The sequence below is a fragment of the Episyrphus balteatus genome, chromosome 3, assembly GCF_945859705.1.
Source record: "Episyrphus balteatus chromosome 3, idEpiBalt1.1, whole genome shotgun sequence".
In the NCBI taxonomy this organism is placed as follows: domain Eukaryota; kingdom Metazoa; phylum Arthropoda; class Insecta; order Diptera; family Syrphidae; genus Episyrphus; species Episyrphus balteatus.
The window spans coordinates 18,361,758-18,381,749 of NC_079136.1; the positions used below are offsets into that span (position 1 = coordinate 18,361,758).

Sequence of the window (19,992 nt, forward strand, 5' to 3'; positions counted from 1 at the left end):
GCTAGTGCGATGGTCTATGCAGCCAGAGATCTGAGTTCATATACCAGTCTCGACCAATTAAAAATATTTTTTTTGGGTTGGGGTCAAAATTCTGCTGGGGTCAAAATTCTTTTGTCAAAATTCTGCTTTCAAAATTCTGCTTTACAAAATTCTGCTTTCAAAATTCTGCTTTACAAAATTCTGCTTTCAAAATTCTGCTTTTCAAAATTTTGTTTTTCAAAATTCTGCAAAAAATTAAAAAAAGGGTTTGGAAAATGTTAAAAAGCGCGGGCTTTTTTAATTTTTTGAAAAATTCTGTAAAATCATCTTCTTGAAAAATTATCTACTTATTTCATTAATTGCCTACATAATTTGTCATTCTATGAATGCATATTCATTTTTGTTTTATAAATGAATTAATTGGAAAATATTAAGAAAAGGTTTTTAATACTTAACATTTCCTAAAATAATTCAAAATTTTTTAATTTATCAAATACCTAAAGATGAATATTCAAAAATTTGAATATGAAAAAGAACATTTGGTATCAAACAACATCGGTTCCAATAAGTTATAGGTTTTATTTGAAAGAAAGTCAGTCTATGCAGAGTTTTTTTGTTCAAATATAATGCTAGCAGAATTTTGAAAAGCAGAATTTTGAAGCCAGAATTTTGACCCGATCCCATTTTTTTTTCAGGGATAATACCTCTTGAGAGAAATTGACGATTTTTTCAACAGCATCATTGTCATGAAAAAATTGATATCTGCTCGATGTCAGTGGTAAATTGAAGGTCTCTTTTATTTCGGCAAATCAGTTATAGGCACACAAGAATAGTTGAGAGTTGTTGTTAGTCACTAGACCTTGTTCTTTCCTGGTAAGTTGTGCTATAAATTAGGCATAGGCATCATAAATTCATATTTTAGAAGGCTCTAGGCCAAATTTGTTTCTGACTTTGTTGAATAGTTTTTGAATTGAAAACATGCTGTAAGTCTTTAATGATAATCTTAAGCATTTTAAATCTGCTTCAAATAACCTGAGTGTCTTTCTTAAGGAAGAAAAAATTGAAGTCAGAGTCTAACAACCATCATTATTGTCTCTTACATCGTCGTCAGTTCCAAACAAGGTAAGTTAAGAACTTGTAGAGTTTTTTGGTTTACCATTCTTGGAACTCTTGATTTGATTTTGGAAGCAATGAAAGAGAAGATTAACTGACCAGTATAATTTAGATGACTGAGCATTGTGGACCGACCCACTAGCCAGTAGAGTTTTCGAATAAAACCTCGATGGGCAACGTAGAAGAGAAAGCCTTCATCACTTAGATGGAGCGATTAATGGGAGAACAAGCTCAACCAACTTGGTTTGGGTAACAGGAAGCAGCAAGTAAATTGACCGAACTGGCTTGGCTTGTTGAGCTCCGTGAAGCTAGAACTGCTACCTCAAAATTTTTGAACCAAACTTGTCTAATTCGCTGGTCCACCGTTTGTCCATGTTTGTCCAACCTTCAAATTAAATTTTAGAGCAAAATCTTTTATTTTTGTAGGTCTAAAAATTTTGATATATATGTATAAGACCAACTGCAATCGTTTGTCCACCTTGAGTTCTATATACAAACCAAATTTTATTGTTTTTCAACCCTCCATTTAGGAGATATTCAAAAAAAACAAATTTTGCACTGAAAAATTAAAATCCCCCTAAAATCCCAAAAAATCAATATTTTTCAAACTGCTGTAGTTTTTCCACCTCGAGTTCTTTATGTTTACTAAAAATCATCGTTTGTCCAATCTTCGTTTAGGAGATATTCCAAAAAGAATTTTTTTATAGCTACTCTCATACAAAATATCGTTTTTTTTTCTAAAATCATGAATTTTTAGTAGTGCGACAAAAATTTGAATTAAAAATTAAAAATAAACTATTAGAGATACAAAAATCTTCTAGGTATAGCTTATTTGAAAGATAATAACCTTAAGTTAAACACATTTGAAGGATTTTACAAAAAATTTCATCTTTTAATAGGGTAAATAGGGGTAAAACAAAATTTCAAAATATTGGCTATTTTCTAAACGCGACAATGTAAAGAGTTGAATTTTTTTTAATCAATAGATAAATTTATTGCAAGACTGACAATGGTATTGAAAAAATTATAAAAAATTTCACAACCAAGCTATTAATGGTTTTCTAAAACTAAAACATGAGGTAGACCTTTGACAAAGAAGTGATTATAGGTAGGGGACATTTTTTTTTATTATCTTTTCATTCGAAAGATAATAAAAAAAAAGTTAGAGGTCTGATACGGATTTTTTTTAAGTCAGTTTCGAAATATGCATTTTTTAAAAACACCTACATACTTATTTTGGGGTATTTTTGGGTGATAAATAAATGAAATTTATATTGTAGATAGATAAAAGACAGGACTATATCTGTGCAAAATTTCAATCAATTTTGTAGTCACAATTTTGAGATAACGGTAAAATAAAGTTTTATTATTCAATAGGTTTTATCTTTTGATCTAAAGCACATACAAATATGATATAATTTTATTGAGCATCCTGATGATGTTACCTGAACATTACATGAACAGCCACTAGTGTGGAAAGTACCGTAATCACAGTTTGGAATTTGGACATGGTTGGCTTTAAAAAATTCTAACTTTTTTTCTAGGCATCGCAGAAATAAGATTGAAACTTCATATGAAAGGTAAAATAATAAGCTTTTACATGATATACATTTTTTTATAGGTTGTCTTAAAATTGATTCAATAGCGTGAGAACATAAAATTATTTTTTTTTTTTGCTTTTTTTGATGAAAATTTATCGAGTTCAAAATATTCTAGCTCTTTTTGTAGATTTCTAATAGACATGATCGATATATATGTATATATTTTGAGCTGAAGCAATAAGCTTTCAGGTTGTATATAATTGATTATAGGTTGTTATATAAAAAAAAAATGATTTTCTGGGTGATGGAAATGATTTTTTCACTTTTTTCATAAGAAATGATTGTTTTTAATAAATTATTTTAATACTTTTTGCGCATTGTAAAAATTTAAAAATGGTTTTATTATTTAGAAGAAATATTTGGCTTTTTAATGGTATAATTTTTTTTTGCAAGCTTTTAAATTAAAAAAATTAATATATAATGAGAAGAGAAAAAAGGTAATTTTTTTAGCTTTTTCTTTTAAATTATGATTGTTTGAAATAAATAAACGCTTCAATTGACTCATTTTAAAAAAGCACACAACCTGTTTTCTTAATACGTTATCACGTAAAATCATCATCTGTTAACCGGATTTATAGACAACCTCTTTTTAAGTTCAAACAGCCATCGTTTGTCCACCCTACGCTTAGGAGATATTCAAAAAAACAAATTTTGTAAGTTCAAAGTCCCCTAAAATCCCCAACAATTACTTTTTTTTTTCAAAAAATTCAAATTTCTGTCTTTTGTCCACCTCGAGTTCTTTACGTATTCCAAAAATCGTCGTTTGTCCACTTTTTTTCTCCTAGGGTGGACAAATGACGAGAGCTCATCTCCTACCTCATAAAGACTTTCCCTTTTAGAGTTGATTTTTTAAACTAAAAAAAAGTTGAAACTGATTGACGAAAACCGCGAAAAAAAAAATTTTCAATAAAAAGACCATGTTAAATAAGGATCCTTTTATAGCAAGACACCGACAGATAAATGATAAAACTAAAAACGTCAATTTTGTTTGCATTAAAATTAAAACAACTTTCACTTAAAGTACATATACAAAATCAACATCATCACCATCATTTTTCGCTTCAAAATAAAACCTATAAATCCCTTTCCCACCAAATCATCAGAAGATGTTCCCTTTTTTTTGCAACGATCCTCTCAAGTTCCCATTAAGGGCATCTCTCAGACAGAAGGCCACCCGCCATTATCATTTTCATCGAAAACATGAACACAACATAAGCAAACTTTTTTGTATTATTATTTCGTATCTTTCCTGCGTAAAAAAGTTTACTTTCAAAATCATCAACAACAACAACAAACAAGACTATAATCCAGATCCAGATTCTGTTGGCTTTACTTGGATGGAGAGGAGATACTTATACATATGGATGCTGTTTTCATATTCAAGTCCAAAATAATATTCAATGAAAAAAAAAAAAAAAAAAAAAAAAACAAAATACAAACTACCAACCAGTTCTCTGACACAAATCCAAAAAGAATAAAAAAAAGTGTTTGTGCGGCATTAAAAATTCAGCGGCAATAATGTAGGTCAGCGCCTTTTTATTTTCTGCCAATTTGGTTCATTGGCGCTTTTTGCGAAATGCGCGAATTCAAAATTAACATTGTGGTAAGGTGCAGTTTTGAAGATTCCAATTCGTTCTGATTTCATTTTATCACAAAATATAAACTTACAAACAGAAAGAGAAATAGAGAGATTGAAATTGAGAAAAGTAGTCACGCGAATAGCCGTTTGTTTGTTAATTTGATGACTGAAGATGAGGTTTTTTTTTGAATATGAACGAGGAACATGGAAGCTACTCGTTATAAAGTTAATAATTGTTAATAAACAAGACAATAACTGGGTCAATTTTATACAAAATAAAGATTCTGATTTCTATGGAAGGTGTGATTTTGTATGCTGATTTCATCTTACTTCATTTCATTTTATTAGTTTTTTTTTTTTATTTATTTTTTTTGTAATTTTTAATGAGGAAGTCATGCTGTTTATAGAAAGTAGGCTTCAAGAAAATAGAGGTCTAAGATTAATTAATTAATTAGCAAATCAAAATGAACTTTGGTATTGAAAAAGTCATAATTTTTTAGTTTTTGTGGTTAGAAACTTTACTAGGACTGATTTCAAAATTTGAAAAAAACAAGTTGAATGAAGTATTTTAAAAACTTTCTAGGTATTTTAGTAGTGAAGTAACTAAAGCTTAATGATTGTTGAAATCGTGTTTGCAAACCGCAACAGAGTCAACCTAGGTCCTAGGGTCATCTGTATGAGTGTTTCTACTATATGGCACTTATAATAGAAGAAGTTATGCAAAAATTCTAAAAATGAAAACAATGGTTGATTCTAGAGTTGATCCGCATTTTTTGTAAAAAAATGATTGAAGAACTATTTAATGATATTCAAAGCTTAGGTCTAAAAGCTTCTAATAGTTAAACTGTTGTTGCTAGTGGTTTCAGCATGAAACCACCTATTTATTAATTTATTTCTTATTGCAATAATCAAAACATGAAAATTAGTGTATAAGCTTTTAGTTCTGCAATCAATGGAATATTCTAAAAATCTTTTGACGTGATAACACCTTATAAATCGATGAACCATGGCAGCTACCACAAAAAAGTGACGCCATTTTCTCCCGTTTCACTCTCGAGGCAAAAATTTCGCGGCAAAAATTTCAATTAAAAATTAAAAATAAACTATTAGAGGTACAAAAATCTTCTATTAGTAGAGTAACTAAAGCAAATTATTAGGGAACCCGGCGAACAGCTCTGATTTTGACGATTTTTTTTTTTCAAAGGTAGGTAATTAAAAATACTTTAAAGTCTATAGATTAAAAATTGCCGATGTTGCCGTATTGTTTTTTAAAATTAAAATTAAATTTTTTTTGAACAAAACCATTTTTTTTGCTTAAATTTCATAAAACAAATGATAGCAAAACATTCTCTAGGTAATTTAAGGAAAAAAAGTATATAGGAGTAAGGGATAAATGCAATTTTCTCACAATCTGACTTCAAACACAAAAAAAAAATATTTTGAAAACAACGGCAACACCTACAATATTTTAAAATACATTTTTAAAAAGCCAGAAGCTCATTCTTATCTCTTAAATTTAAATCCACTAAATTTAATGAAGAGTTTTTGAAAAAATGGTCCTCAAACTCAGAATTTAAAAAAAAAATGTTAAAAAAAAATTTTAAATGACTTTTTTCCAAACTTTTTCTAATAAAATATGAATTTATTTAAAAAAAATTTTTAGCCATAAATATTATCAGTTGAATTCCGAAGAGGTAAAGGTAATATATATTACAGTTAAAAAAAAAAAAATTAAAAATTACTTCAATTTCAATGGGTTCTTTTTGATAAAAACTGAATTTTTGCATTGAAATAATTGATTTTCTCAAAGACTTTAATAAATAAGAACTTTAAATTTTTGCTATTTAGCTTGCAACAGTAAGTGGGTATTAAATTAATAAAAAATAATTTTATATTTAGAAGTTGAACTTAAAAAAAAAAAAAATAAGTTAAATTTTTTTCCAAAACTTCTATTCAAAAAAGTTCTTCGAAAACGAAATACTTTTTAATTTTTTTCATAAACCGTAATACGTATTGACATTTCCTTTTATAATTTCAAATCATAATAAATGTGGCCAAAAAACATTGAAAAAAAATGCATTTTATATTACGAAAAAAAAACCACATGTTAAAATTTTTTCAATAATTTTTTTTTTCAAGAATCTGAGTTGAGTTACCATTCTTTCAAAAGTCCTTAATTCAATTAACTTAATTTTAATTTTACAAATATGACTAAGCTTCTAGCTTTTTAAAAATGTACATTTAAATATTGTAGGTGTTGCCGTTGTGTTCAAATATTTTTTTTTGTGTTTGAAGTCAATTAATAAGAAAATTGCATCTATCGCTTGAACGATGAAAGATTGTCCCTCAATCCCATATATATTTTTTCCTTGAATTTCCTATACAATCTTTTGGCATCAACTAATTTATGAAATTTAAGAAAAATTTTTGAAAAAAAAAATTTTTTGTTCACAAAAATCTTCAATAAAATTTAAAAAATCAAAACGGCAACACCGGCAATTTTTAATCTATAGACTTTAAAGTATTTTTGATTACCGACGTTTGAAAAAAAAGATCATCAAAATCTAAGCTGTTCGACCGGGTTCCCTAATATTGCCAATTTTTGAGCTTTAGTTACTCCACTATATAGCTTATTTTAAAGATAATAACCTAGAGCTTAGTCCAAATGAAGGATTTTTTTAAATTAAGTCATTTAACAGGGGTGAAACGGAAAGATGAAATTTGAGATAAAATCTAAACGCGAAGTTCTACAGAGTTGATTTTTTTTTTTGTTAAAGATAGATGAGAGTAATTTAAGAATAACTGCATAAGAAAAAAATCTTTAAAAAATTTGAAACTAAGCTATAACATTATGTTATGAAACGGGCTTCAGGTCAAATGAAACAAATGTATTATTGTCACGACGTTTCGTTCATGTCTATGAACATCATCAGGTGATGGCAAGGAATCTTTATTAACATTAATAAATAGGTTATAAATTTGTTTACATACATCAAACACAATAGTAAACTTACACTTGTTACATTTATATTGCACTTAAGTAAAAAAAAAAAAAAAAAAAAAAAAGTGCAATATAAATGTAACAAGTGTAAGTTTACTATTGTGTTTGATGTATGTAAACAAATTTATAACCTATTTATTAATGTTTATAAAGATTCCTTGCCATCACCTGATAATGTTCATAGACATGAACGAAACGTCGTGACAATAATACATTTGTTTCATTTGACCTGAAGCCCGTTTCATAACATAATATCATATACTAAAAGGTCATCACCACCAACATAACTAAGCTATAACGTTTTGTTTGAACGTTGTACACGTATTGGGGCTATGACAAAATGATAATTTTGGGTAGGGAACATTTTTTTTTTGACAATTCTAAAGGTGCCAGGTAAAAGATTAGGGGAAAAAAAATCAGGCGTCTAATACGGATTTTTTTCCAACACTCTGCGTTGCGAAATATGAATTTTTGAAAAACACCTTGTTTTTTAGGGGTATTTTCGGGTAGTTTTTGATTTTTAGCTTTTTTTTGAGCGTAGGTTTTGGCTTTATACATAGTACATGTACAAAAAATTGGAGTCCTTTAGTGAGCTTCGACTGAATAACGGAAGAAACAAGCTTTAAAAAAACACGTTTTTTTACCGTTTTTAACCGATTTTCATCGTTTTTTATTTTTTTTCCTTAATAGATAGAGGAATAAAGTATATGGAGTAATGATAGACCATGACCACGACTAAATGTGTGCGAAGTTTCAATTGTTTTCGTAAACACAATTTTGAGATAACGGTAAATCAAAATTTTAGAATTCAACAGGTTATAACTTTTGACCAAGAGCAGATAGAAATTTTATTAAACTTTTATAAGCATCCTGATACAATTACCGTTCATTTGGTATATCACACATAACGGTGGACTAACTACAAGCTACACAATGTTAAATCAAGAAACTTGCGAAAAACTTCAAAACACCAGTGGAGATCTTTTGAGCATGAACTGCCACCAGTGTGGGAAGTACTTTAAAAAATTCTAACTTTTCTTGTAGGCATCTTTGAAATGAGATTGATACGTCATATGAAAGGTGAAATAATAAGTTATCACATGGTTAAAAATTTTGTATAGGTTGTCAAACAAAAAAATTGATTCCATAGCGTGAGAACATAAAATAAATGTTTTTTTTTTTTTATTTTTTTAATGAAATTTGATAGAGTTTAAAAAATTCTAGGTCTTTGAAATAAGTAAACGTTTCAATTGACTCATTTTAAACAAAAGCACACAACCTGTTTTCTGACGACGTTATCACGTAAAATCATCGTCCGTAAATCGGCTTTACAGACAACCAATTTTTTTTTTAGTGATAAAATTTACTTTTCCAATCTAAACATTAGTTTAATAAACTTTTTGTTAAAACAATTTGGTTTTTAATGGCAAACCAAATATTTGAATCATTTTAGGTTTCCTGTCTATCGATGTATTTGTATATTGTAGGAGAGGATCTGAAAAATAACTCAATATATTCAAAGTGACCTAGAAGGGGTCTAGTTCCTTGCGAAAATGAATCGAAGAATAGTTCGATAAAATCTTTTCACAGAACAAGAATCGAAAAGCTTTATGTCCAATACTCTTGGACATATGTACATTGTACATTCCCTAATATTTTTTCTAATCCCCACAAAAATTTACAATTCTTAATTCGAAAATATAGGAAGAATCAAAAATCATCTGTACCAAATTTGAAGTAAATACGTTCATGCGTTCAAGCAGTAGAAATGAGACGGCATGAAACCAATTTTTTGATGTTCTCCATTATCGTAATGTTGGTTTTGATTTTGATCGAAATTTTTTTCTTTTGCCATGAAACTAATTCTTGCCTTCTTCAAATGATGGCAAGTATGAGCATACAAAATTCCATAAAATGGAAGTAGACAAATTATTTCTACGTGATGTACGGAGTACGCTGGTAATACGGTGCTAACAACTGTGAAAATAATAAACAATGTGTCTTTAAGACTTCCATTGTTTAAACAACATTGTTCCAGCTTAAATTTGAACACACTTCATCAAAAAAAAATGTCAAACAAATTTGCATGCAAATAAGCTTATTGCTAATATAACCTGCGAACGACACAAAGTCGCATTATTATTCTAAAAGTGTTTTTTCCTGCTATCAAAACAATTATAAGCACGCACATTTCTTCAAATTGTATACCTTTAGACGTTAGAGCCCTCTTTTCAAGTCAGACCCACGAGACCATGTCCATGTACATTGTACAAATATTTAAATTTAATATTTTGATGTTCTTTTTGTCACTTTCAACAACAAAATCAACATACTTTTTAGACGCCAACTAACCAAAAAAAAAAAGTGTTGACGTTTGTTATTTTTACCTGACAGCTAGTTAAAGGTTGTTGGCAATCGTCAATATAATTCATTTAGTGTCATTATAATTCAGTCAAACTGGCTACAACACATAACTTGTGGTATTTATTCAAAAGATGTCCATGTTGCGTGTGAGTTCAGAATAAGATTGTGTACATTTTACAAACGACTTATAATATCTTTGAGTTCGGGTCAAAACTTAATACTCTTTTTAATGCCTTAAGAAGCGTCAATTGAACACAAAAACACTTAACGTGACATTTGCCTCCTGCTCGTGGCAATGGGAAGTGTGTTGTGCAGAAATGCAGAACTCGTTACTCTTTTGCACATCACCAAGACATAACATAACAACACTGCACAAACTGACTTAGCCTGACCAGCAAAGACCATAGCTGTAAAAGCGATTAGCCATTCAGGTGCTCGCATCACACAGAGCTCATGTGTTGTGTGTGTGTGCTTGGTGCCATTGGGTTCATGTTGATCGTTGTTTGGATGGAAAATAGTAAAAATATTATCCCAAGAGATTAGAATGGTAATGCTAATCATTTGAAAACAACTTGTAACTCTTTGGTACTTGACGCGTGCAAACAACTTCCACATGGGCTTCTATTACTAGTAGCTTACGCTGTGCTATAAGTTGCTATATGAAGACGAGTCGAGTTGGAAATTTTTATAGTCGAAATGGTAGCGTTGAACTTTTGGTTACTAGAAGTTACTACAATAAAAGTAACGAATTCGATTAGATTTATGCTGGAAGCATCTTTTTATCCATTCCTAACACTAATTCTTTGACTATTAGTTGAATCAACATCTTTTCTAAGAGCTTTGCCCTTTTCACATGTTTGCTATAGTGGATTGGTTTTTGGAACACGTTTTATGTTTTTTTTTTTGTCTTTTTTATGAATTTATGTTAAAGATTTTGTTTAAAAAAAACCGCAAAGAGCAAAGGTGTCAAAGTTGTGCCTTGTGCACAGTCAGGTAGAGAATGCTTGAAAATATTGCGAACCATCACAAATGACAAAAAAGATGGACCAGGTCGTTTATTAAATTAACTTAGTATTTTTTTTTTGTTTACAGTAGTCACTTGAAAAATAAAATTTAGAGGTAGGGTATATATCTAATATTGACTTTTTCGGGACTTGAGTATCTACGTTAATTGGATATGCGTGGGCAAGTCATCAGTTAAGTGATAATTAAATATTTGTGTTTTTGACAAAAAATTATTTGAAATTCATCAAGTTAATTTAATTCACAAAGTTTTTGTGCTAATTTGTTTAGTTAAGTTCAGCCACCTGGTAAACACTTGATATAGCGGCTCATACAAATATTGGAATAAGTTTTTCGTAGTGCTGGAATATGAGAGGCCCAACTGATTTTTTAGGACGGCTAAAACATATAGACAGGGTGTTCCGGAATAAGATAAAGGCATTTTGGGGGATGATTCTTGGGTATATTCTAAGGGCCAGTTGTACAAACGTGGTTCATCCTCGGATCAACGTTTAAACTTGGTTCAACTCATTTGCAGTGTTGTACAATCGAGGTACAGGTCTAAGAAAAATATTGTTTTACAATTACTCCCTATATGCAAATTTGATACCCTTTAGCGATGATTTAAGAAAACGCTTACTATTGTATGCCTTTACTCATGTTAATGTTAATTTATCCGTCAATACTTGTGATCGAAACTTCATTAATGGCTTGATTTTAAAAAGAGATGCTATTTTTTTGTAACTGCATTTAAAAAATTGTAATATCTTTTTTTATTGCTTAGATATTAATTTTGAAAGTGATTCATTTTTTCTTACTCATGATAATTTTTTACTTTGGAGCCGATTTTCTTCGATAAATGTATTATAATCATAATTATTTTATTTATTCTTATAAAGAAAACAATAATGAACAAAAAAGTCATTTACAAGTTTGTCAGAAAACTCAAAGATTTTATGCTATTAAGAAAACCTGCACCAGTGTTTTTTTTGCTTTAGTCAAAAATGGGTAGGAATTAAAAATTTATTTTTTAGTTAAAGTTGATTTTATATTTAAGACCTAGTTACCTACAACAATTATTTAAAGTGTGCTCCTTGATTTTGTATACTTGATAGGGCCCGTTTTTTGTGTTTTATTGCTAAAATTAATTGATGAAGGTTCTGCAATACGATTTATAGATAAATCTATCTTAGAAGTGTTGGCACAATTTTTTTTCCCATGATTAAAGTCAGTTATAAGTTCAACCGTCTCCCGTCATTTTCACAGTCAGTAATTGGTCATTAAATATTAACTGCAGTTATTATTTTAGCACTAATTGTTGTCATTTTACTAGTTTTTGGGGTTAACTCAGCGGGTCACTATGGTGTATGCGTATCTTTTTTTTGTTGAGAAAAATTTAGTAAAGTCGATGTTATCTCTATACTCTTGAGCAATTTAATCATAAAACTTGGGTTTTGTATATTGTTTTCTTTTTTAATTGGAAGTTTTATAAATATGGTGTAGCCCTAAAGAGTCTTTTAGGATTTGGTAAAAAAATAACTACCAATTAAGAAATGAGATGAATCAGATTTTTAAGCTTCGATGATTTTAATTTGTACTTATTTGTAGATTGGTAAAAACTTTTAAGCAATTTTCACTCAAAAATTTGAACGGGACGAAAATCTTGTTCTGATAAAAAGCGTTTGAAGTTAAAGTATGAAGAAAAATAAGGTTTTTTATGTAATATTTCATATATGAATAACTTTAATTTAATTTTATAAGAAATATCCTTACATTACATCAACACTTAAAAAAAAAAATATTTTAATATGGATTTGACCTCAAAAAATAATACGCCATTCATCATGCCATCATGTATAAAAAAATTGAAAAACTTTTAAAAACTTTTAAATAAAAAAAAAATTAATTACTTATTTAAAAAAAAATGTTAGATTGCCATTAAAAAAAATTGTTACTGACCAAAATAGACAAAGTTTCAAAAACATTCATCGACTGACTTTAAGAAAATCGATATTAAAAAAAAATTTTAATCCAAAAATATAGGTTGCCTCTAAAGTCAGTAAACGGATGATAATTTTACGTGTAAACGTCATAAGAAAATAAGATATCATGCCAAAAAAATTATTCCAAAGTTATTTGTAAGTAAAACAAAACAAAATAAAAAAAATTGTTTTACTGTCTTAGGATTCGAGCCTGACTTTTGTTAAAAAAAAAACGTGTGTGTACACATGTACACGCGACTGAAGTTTTACTTCTCACTTTTTTTTTTGCAAAACTACAAATTTTATTTCTAATAACATTCATTAATTTCTAATAACATAGGGTAGAGTTGCCTATTTTCTGCCGTCTCCAGTTTCCGGCCACCTTTCGAAAAATCGTTATAACTAGTGATTTCGAAGGCGTTTATTCCAAATTTTCCCTCGTATGCTGTTCTAACAAATAAGAAAACAGCATAAGAACAAAATTTTGGAATAAACCCTATGAAATCCCTAGCTATAACGATTTTCCAAAAGGTGGCCGGAAACTGGAGACGGCCGAAAATAGGCAACTCTACCCTACCTAATAAGTTCAGGACTAATGATATTGCAATAGAAAACAATACCATTCTGATTAAAGAAAGCCGACTAGGCTCTTCAAAAATTTCACATCTTATTTCACATAATTATGTAGATTAAAAAAGAATCGATTTTTTGTTCAGTACAACAGACTTCGCGAATTATTTACGACAAGTAAAACGCAATGAGATCGATTTTAATTCGATTTTAGAAGAAGTTTGTGTATGGGCAATTCCATGGTAACTCACGTTACATTCACAAAAATTTCCAACACATAAATAATTTTTTTTTCAATTTTAATGTAAATTGATACGAAATTACTATCCATGAATGGAGCATAACTATTACTTTCATAATTCACTAAAAAAATTGTCTTTATTTTTAACATTTACTTGGGAAAAATAAAAGTTTGATGGTAACTCACGTTACAAAAATCGGACACGAATTTTAAGGGTCCGACAGTATGAAGTTTTTATGTGAAATTAAGTATCTTAATTTGTTTTCAATGAAGATTCCATACATACAAAATTACAAGCTTTTAATATGAGTGACAAAACCAAACATTTTTTCAATATTTCAATATTTCAAGGAAAAATTTTTAAATATTTAGGTAACTCACGTTACATTATTTTTGTAACTCATGTTACCTGCGATTTGTGGTTCCAAAAGTAAAAAAAAGATGCATTTTCACTCAAGTTTTGTTTTAATCGAATAGTGTGTAACGAAGCTTGCTTAAATGTTAACTTATTTTAGCACTCACCAGGGGATATTGTCATCGTCACTATTAGACTCATCATATTTTCAGTTTGCTTGTTTTTCCGTCATTTTCATGTGAAATTCTTCTGTTGCTGGCAAGCTTATGCTATAAAAATGCTTTAAGATTATTAAACTCCCTGAATTTTTATGTTGCTATTTATAAATAGTAATTTTCTAATAAAAAAAAGTTAAAATGACTGCATAATTTGTTCAAAATTCGTGTCCACTTTTTCATGGAATTACCCGTATGGCTTTTCATTCTTGCAGGGAAGCTGCCTTTGTAATCAATTTATATTGAAGGTTTTGAGTGAACAACAACAACTTGTGTGTACTTTCAAATAAACTACAAGAAACAAGAATCTTATGTCAAAATTCAAATAAAAAAAAACACTACTGGAAAAGTCAAAATGACATTTTCCTATAGCGTAGATAACTCAGCAGCTACATGTGCATTATTTTTGTGTGCATTATTGTGCCTGTTCACACGTGAAGAACGTCTAGGGTTATCATACGTGAAGAATTACTTCTGCGTATTTTGTTTTTCATTTTATGTTTAAAGAAAAATATAAAAATGGTTTTGAAACCAAATTTATGTTTTTTGCATCTTTGTTTAAAATTTTGTCACAAAATGACTTTGTAAATTTGCACTTTTCTCTTTTGGCAAATAGTAGTAATGGAATGACGACACCAGAAAGAGATGCGTACCTACGGGAACGGGTAGTTGTATGAAAAAATTCCAAACCAGAAAGTCAAAGTTCACGTGTGGAAAAGTTTCTCATGTAAACGTCGGTCGTCGCCGTTCCAGCTTGGAATTTTTCCACACGTGAACGTTGACGTAAATCACCGGTTTGGAATTTTTTTTTCATACAATTTCCCGTGTGGAACTGTTCCGGCTTGGAATTTTTCCCTACCGTAGTGCCACCGTATTCACTTTTTCGATTTTGGTTTACAGCTGTGGTGAGTTAAAAAATTTATTTTTAAGAAAAAATCTTAAAAAATTGAGTAATTTGCCTACGGCCTCTAATGGCCCTATTCTGGCAAACCTCACAAGTTATGAGGACCTCACAAGGTGAGCTGATTTTGATTTTGTGAGGTTTTCGCGTCACAAAAACTTTCGAATTTGTGATCTGCTCTGAAGGAGGTCACAACTCACAAGTTGGATTTTTGCTAGTAAGAAGTTTGTGAGAAATAAATTCTTACAAAATCGAGTTATGATCACCTTGTGAGGTTTTTGTGACTTGTGAGGTTTGCCAGAATAGGGGGGTAAATCACTTGATTTACCATACAAATATAAAGGCTTGGCCACACCGGAGGGTACATGCGGTAGCGGTTCGGGTATTTGTATGAACAAAATTCCAAACTGACACATCAACGTTCAGATGTGGAATTTCTTTCATACAAATACCCGTACCGCTACCGCATGTACCCTTCGGTGTGGCCAAGCCTTAAAGGCTTGGCCACACTGGAGGGTATGCGGTAGCGGTACGGGTAGCGGTGAGGGTACTTGTATGAAAAAATTTCCAAACTGACACATCAACGTTCAGGTGTGGAATTTTTTTAGTACAAATATCGTTACCGCTATACCGCATACCCTCCGGTGTGGCCAAGCCTTTAAATCTCCCCAAAACAAGATTTAGGCCGTTTTTGAATTGGGTTAAATACTTAACCTCTGTTAAATTTTTGACACTATTGTGGTGAATAAAAATGTTAAGTTGTTAAAAATTTAATGGGCTCTGGGACCAGGTTAAATTTTGTTGGCAGATGTTTTTTTTTTTATTGAAAAGGAGTATTATCATGGTAGAAAGAGGCAGAGAAAAATATTAAACAATAAGCTATACAACTGAAAATTTTTTTATTCACCTCAATAGTGTCAAAAATTTAACAGAGGTTAAATATTTAACCCAATTCACACACGGCCTTATAACGAAATCGAAAATGAGGAAATCAAACATACCCAAACACACAGATTTTGATGTGCTGAACGCACTCATTTTCTTTTTTGACAACTTATGAAAAAAATGTCATAATAGGGGGGTTCACATTGACCAACTTACCGGACAGACTAGCTGCCATTTGGTCTGATCGGATAGTATTTTGATAATGGGAACACACATCCGACGGCCACCCAACTAACTATTTCGATGTTATAACGATGGTGAGAAGCTTCTCGTCATGACTAATTTCACACCTAAAAGACTCATATAACCCTGTTTATCATCAAAAAGGCCCCCTTTTTCACTCCTATTAAACTTATGAGAAGTGCAATGAAATACTCCTGTAAAGTTTCTCATCAGTAGCCGAAAGTGGTATTCGATCCTATAAGTGTGGGAAGAAGTACACTGTAAGACTACTGTAAAGTTTGTCATCAACAAACGCAAGTGGAGGAGAAATAAAAGGTGAGTGAGGATATAAAAGGAGTGGAAATAAAACGAGGAGAAATAAAAAGAAATTAAATTGTGTTGCATTTATGTTGATTTTTATTTAAGTATTAATTTATTTTTATAAAGTTTATGTGAGGAGCTAGGCCCAACTAGCACAACAGCTTCTATAAATTGAGATCTCTACTACTAATACTACTTTTTATACAGCTTGTATTGAGCTTGCTTCAGAATTTAATTTCTTATAGAAGTTCGAACTTGTTTAACAACTTCTAATAAGTTGTTTAAATACTGTTAAAGAAACTTAAACGAAAAAAAAAAATTGTTGCCGGAAAAGCCTGCTTAATGAATTTATACAAGCTTTACAGAAATTACCAAGTTTAGTAATTGATTTTTGGTTTTGATATTGAATAATCTAGCTCGGACACTTTTTGGTTTTGACATTGAATAACTTAGCTCAGACATTTTTTTTTGACATTTCTGATATTTGAACTGATTAAGTTTTTGATTTCATTAATGAATATACTAGGATGGCCGAAAGTAAAAAAGAATTCTTTTTTGTTTTTGTAGTTGTTTTTTTTTTTTAATTTCGATAAGACATGTATTAAAGAGCTATACAAGTTCTTCCGAAGCTATCTGTCAAATCTCACAGCTTCGGTAAAGCTTCATTTAAACTTCTTAAAGAGTTTCAAACTTGTATAACGTTCTCCTTTTTCCATGCCCAACAACCTTACTAAAGTTTAAAAGAAGCTGAAATGTAGCTTTTGTAATATCTTAATTGAAGCTGAAATTTTAGTTGGGTATTGTGTAACAAAAAATAAAGTATCTTGGCACTACTGTTTTCATCGAGATAATAGTAAAATCTGGATAATGATCTGGATTTTTCAAATATTTATACAATTAAAGTTGTTGTTGTTGTTGTTGTTTTTAATGCGTAAATTGTCTTGATTTCAAATGTCTCGATTTCGTTTTTTTGAGCAAAACTCTATATAGAAAAACAAAAAAGCACACCAAATAGCACAAACTTAAACAAATTTTGAATTCATTTAAAAAATAAAGAAATATCTAATTGTTAAATATAATTGAGAAAATTGAACGAAATTATCATCTTTAAATTGTTTGCATTTCCGATTTACAATTGTAGAGATAAAATTTAGTAAAGCGCGATTTGTATACTGGACTTTTGGCCAGAAATTCACTTTCTACCGTGTGAACATTAATTATTATAATGTGCGCAATAATTATGCCCATGTAGCTGCTAAGTTATTTAAGATTGGTACTTGTAATAGAGCTAGGTGGCGCTACTTGCTAATCCTTTTGACAGTTCTTGTCAAAAAGTAAATTTTCACAGTCCACCGCCGGAAAAGAAGTAAAACTTCAAAAAAAAAAAACAAATCGTTCAACACTTTAACACAATGAATTGCTGACAGTCTATAAGTTAAGCTGCCTTAAGGTATTCTTGGCGTCATATAACTTGATTCAGCTGGAACGTCATCATGAGTCACATTTTAGTGGATGCAGACGGTGTTCATCGATTTATAAGACGCTATCAGTTTAAAAATAGTGAAAATACAGGCAAAAAGTATCAAAGAAGCAGCCTTTTTTAATGAAAGTTTTCGAATGCAGTCATGTTCATGTTAAAATCAAACATCACAGATTGTGGTATTTTTTTACTTTTGAAATTGCATTTCGTTATGAATCAGATCATATTTCCATTAAAGGTACTAAATACATAAGTTTTGTCTATAAAATAGCAACAAAAAGTTGTTAAACCGTTGTGCTCGAAGATTAAAGGGCACTAAACACTGTTTTTTGAGGGCGTTAATGTGTGGGTAGGTAAAAGTTTCTTTAAAATACAATCTCTAAAGTAGTAAAACTATTCTCTACAATATTCTATACACAAAATAAAAACTATTAATAATGGCTATATCCACTTAAACAAATTACCATGTGACCAGTTTTTATTAGCTTTTATATTGCATTAACAATAAAAGTGTGACAGATTTACAATCAAATTTATAATAAAATATTTAACTCAATTAACACCCTCTCCTCTATCGTCCGCATATATATGGACGACGACATTCACATACCAATCCAAAAGATATAAAACTTTATCTCACCTTATTTTTTATCTGCATCTCGGCACTCGTTTCTGCTACACAATATCCACACTAAAATCTATCCAACTGCTTCAATAAAACACCCAGCAAACAAACAAAAAAAACCGATAAAGTGCACTCAGATATACTTTTTTTTTTATAAAAAACTCATATTGCACATCCGAATGCATTCAAATCGTAAAAGAATTGTAAAATATTAATAAATATTTTTTTTAAATAAAAATAAAGTAAAACAAAAAAAAAAATTGAAAATTTCGCGCGTTACGACTGTAGCAATCGGTTTGCAGTTGTGGTAGTCGCAGCAAGCATTACAGACATTCAAACATAATTATTTATGACAATCTATTATTAATGCAATAACCGTAAAGTGACAGTGCGGCACGGCGGAGACCTGGGGCAGTTAATTGTTTTAACGATAAACATCGGAGACGGTGACGACGACGATATAGCGACAACAACGTCGACGGACGCTTTAAGACGATACGAGTTAGTTTTCGTTCGCGGTCGATGTCTGTGTCATTCAAATTGAGATTCAGATTTAGATCGAAGTTTAAATAAGTGACCGACTATTGTTTTAGATTGAATAACTAATCCAGTTTTTGTATATTGCGTTGATTTTCCTTTTTTTATTAAGTTGACTGAAGTTTCTTGGATTATTTCTGTAAAGAAAGAAAAATGAAAAACTATTAGTTTTTTTTAGTATTTCAAGTAGGTTTTTTTTGTGATAAAGATTAATAAACAATCATACATTTAAGAGAAAGAATTGTTAGATCATAACCTATTCTACTTTTATCACCATGGCAGGTTTTTTTTTTTAAATAAAAGCGTTTTGAAAAAAAAAAAATAATAAATAAATACCTAAACAATCGCCACTGTCAATGGATAATTTTTGATATTTATCAAAATGTAAAACAGACTTTAAATCGGTCCTCAGAAATGTTTTTGTATATTTTAGTTTATAGTTAAAAGCTTTCTGAAAAACACCTGTGTGTGATTTTCTTCAAGAAAAAAGTTGTATTATATTTGTTTAAGAATGTTGCAAAAGCCGACAAAGTGTCTGATTTAAGTGAAAAGGCTTTGTCAGAAACAAGAAACAAGGAACAAGTACATACTTCAAACAAGTTGGAGACGAATAACAAATTTTCATAATATTCAACAAGTACATAGGTACCACTTCAATCTGATTTAACTTTCTGTAAATTTTTTATTTTATCCTTAACCTGCTACAAAGAACGGTAAATTTTGTTTTGACTTCGGAATACAAACGAAATTGCTACAGAATTTGATCAAAAATTAACATCTCACAAGTCGTCACCTTAAAGTCAAAAGAATGTATCTCAAATTGGCTATTGAGGAAGTCTATTATAAAATTATATATTTTTTCAAAACTAAATACTCATCTCAAGGGCTTATAAATATAGTTGAGTTAGGTTTATGCGTTTAATTGACATTGGATACCTCCATTTCAACAAGAACATAAAGGAAAAGGTAACCATCATCTGCTGTCGCCAACAATTCTTAATCAAAACTTGCTACTTCCT

General features: G+C 30.0%; 1 protein-coding gene across 1 annotated transcript in view; it reads right to left on the reverse strand.

Annotated features, from left to right (window-relative positions):
• LOC129914039 (cadherin-99C) overlaps positions 1-18,555 on the reverse strand; it is a 166,267-nt gene extending 147,712 nt beyond the window's left edge. The window contains exon 1 of the mRNA XM_055993072.1: positions 18,452-18,555. Within this exon, the coding sequence (XP_055849047.1) occupies positions 18,452-18,469 (18 nt within the window). The 5' untranslated portion in view covers positions 18,470-18,555. The remainder of the gene's footprint in view (positions 1-18,451) is intronic.
• Between the last annotated feature and the right edge of the window lie 1,437 nt (positions 18,556-19,992).